This window comes from Erigeron canadensis, chromosome 4 (assembly GCF_010389155.1).
Source record: "Erigeron canadensis isolate Cc75 chromosome 4, C_canadensis_v1, whole genome shotgun sequence".
In the NCBI taxonomy this organism is placed as follows: domain Eukaryota; kingdom Viridiplantae; phylum Streptophyta; class Magnoliopsida; order Asterales; family Asteraceae; genus Erigeron; species Erigeron canadensis.
The window spans coordinates 31,552,940-31,555,193 of record NC_057764.1 but is presented as its reverse complement, the minus strand read 5'-3'; the positions used below and the strand labels follow the sequence as shown (position 1 = coordinate 31,555,193).

The following is a 2,254-nucleotide window of genomic DNA, read 5'->3' as shown; positions in this document are numbered from 1 at the left end:
TGGATGCACAAAACAAAAAATATATTTTGACATACCAATGTGTTGTTAAACACTTAAATAATGATAATTAGATAAATACTATGTTAGTTTTATAGACTTTTAATGTATCAAAATATAGTTTTTAAGTGTTTTCACTGTGTTTTTATTTTAATTCTGTTCTTATTTGATTGTTTTTCTTATTTATAATATATCATAAAATAACATCAATACAATGACTCCAATAACCATCACAGGCAAAATACAACACATCAAACCACTCAACATGAATCAAGCAACACCACCATACAACAAATGCCAACCTATATCGCTAACAGGTATAATCTCATCTTTCACGACTATAACCAAAAGCCTCTGTTCATATTCCACCAAAGAAACATAACGATTTGATTGGTGTCATCTCATTATCGTTTACAAATTCATTTGCTGAAACCTCCAAAGACTTTACCCAAAAAATAAAAAAATGTGACTTTATACATTACAACATTACAATTATATTAAAATAATACGCATTACATCATTGATGATACATCTGACTTTATAATGGTTTAGTAAAAATTTGATCCATGGGAGACGTGGAATCATGCGTACACTTTCGTGGGGCTAATTTCTATCTTATGGCTTATAGATTGGGTCAGACTATGAGCCCATATATATAGACCCATTATACTTTGAGATGGCCCAAAGCCCAGATATTAATATGTACATAACTTCGAAACAAGTAGAACCCTTTTCATGTCAAATGCCATAACATAATTTTAACAATTGGTTTCATACTAAAGTTACTCAGAAATGGAGAATGTTTCGCTAGTGATGAATTGACCGAGCTATAAACAAAACTTGATATCCCTCACAAAAATGGTATATTTTCGATACAACAAATCAATCCTCGTCCAAAGAACCAACAGGACTACACACATTTTCTAAAACTGGTTTACATTCAACATTTGATGCTTCTAAACTATACGACTTGCAACTAAAGTAAAAAACCGTACTCATCATAAAATCAATAAGCACTAGAAAGCTATATATGACCACCAAAACGGGTCGTTCCCATATTCTTGAACCCTTCTCTTCGTAACCTAAACTTTTCATTCGATACTCGAATAGTCCCTTAACAAGTGCCATCCCAATTGTTGATCCAAGAAATATGATCAAGCCAACTTGTGTTTGACCTCTAATAAGCACACTAGACCTCAACAATGCTTGAGGCCCGGATACATCTTCCAATATAGATATCACCATAGAAATATCACAAACAATAAGAGTGTGTGCCAAGAACAATGAGAAAACCAACCCGATTGCAATGGCAATGTATGCAATTAAATTAGATGTAAGCCCAAATACGAATAACAAATTGCTTACACAAATAAGTAGCATTATTAATAAAGTGATACAACCAATGATCACCATACAAATCAACAAATAAGTTGAGAAAACGCGTCTCCAAACAGTTTTCATGATCACGTAGAACTTGTATGAATCAAACTTTTTTCGTGAATAGGTGCATTCAACTAAATAGGCAACAGCCGCTTTTGAAATCAATAACAAAGTGATGTACAAAGGGAAACAAACTATGCCCGAAATCACCATTTCTGAAAACTCATGGCAACACTGCTTCACAAAGGGGTTTATAGGAAGCCCACTTGATTTGGCAATCAATAGAAGTTGTGAAGTAACCCTTTCAACAAGTGATTGATCGATTAATATATTCGATAAATGAATTGTTGAAACGGGGCAAATAAGTAATGCACCAATTGCCATGAATGTAATAGAATTATACCTCAATATTCTTAATGTTTCCTTAAGGACATTTGGAGATTCCATTATTTCAATGCAAACAGATAAAATACATTGTATTGCAATGGTGATCATGATGTGTATACACTAATATGTATTAGTACATTGTATGCAAAACATGTGATTATACACATAAAGAAGGTGAAAAGGTGGTGAGTGATTTGGGGAATGTAAAGCTGGAGAATGGGCTGATTTCATGGTAGAAGATATAAAGTTTTGCATTGATTTGTATGTTTGTTAAAAAATTTCAAGAAAGGAAAAATTATTTTATTGCTCGTATTTTTGATAAATGCATCAAAGGGGACGACGTTAACAAACCCTTTAGTGACTGTTAAAATTTTTTATTTTATACTTTTTCTCAAGATTTATATTGTGTTACATTTTGGAAAATGTTTAGTTGATTTTGTAGAAATTAATACAACTTTTATTGTTTACTCGAAGACGTTTTTAGATAAGT

General features: G+C 32.0%; 1 protein-coding gene across 1 annotated transcript; it reads right to left on the bottom strand.

Moving 5' to 3' along the window:
• Window positions 1–879: 879 nt before the first annotated feature.
• On the bottom strand, window positions 880–1,824 carry LOC122597407. Its single transcript, XM_043770005.1, has one exon. It carries the CDS (start codon window positions 1,822–1,824, stop codon window positions 880–882), a length of 945 nt encoding a protein of 314 aa, XP_043625940.1.
• Between the last annotated feature and the right edge of the window lie 430 nt (window positions 1,825–2,254).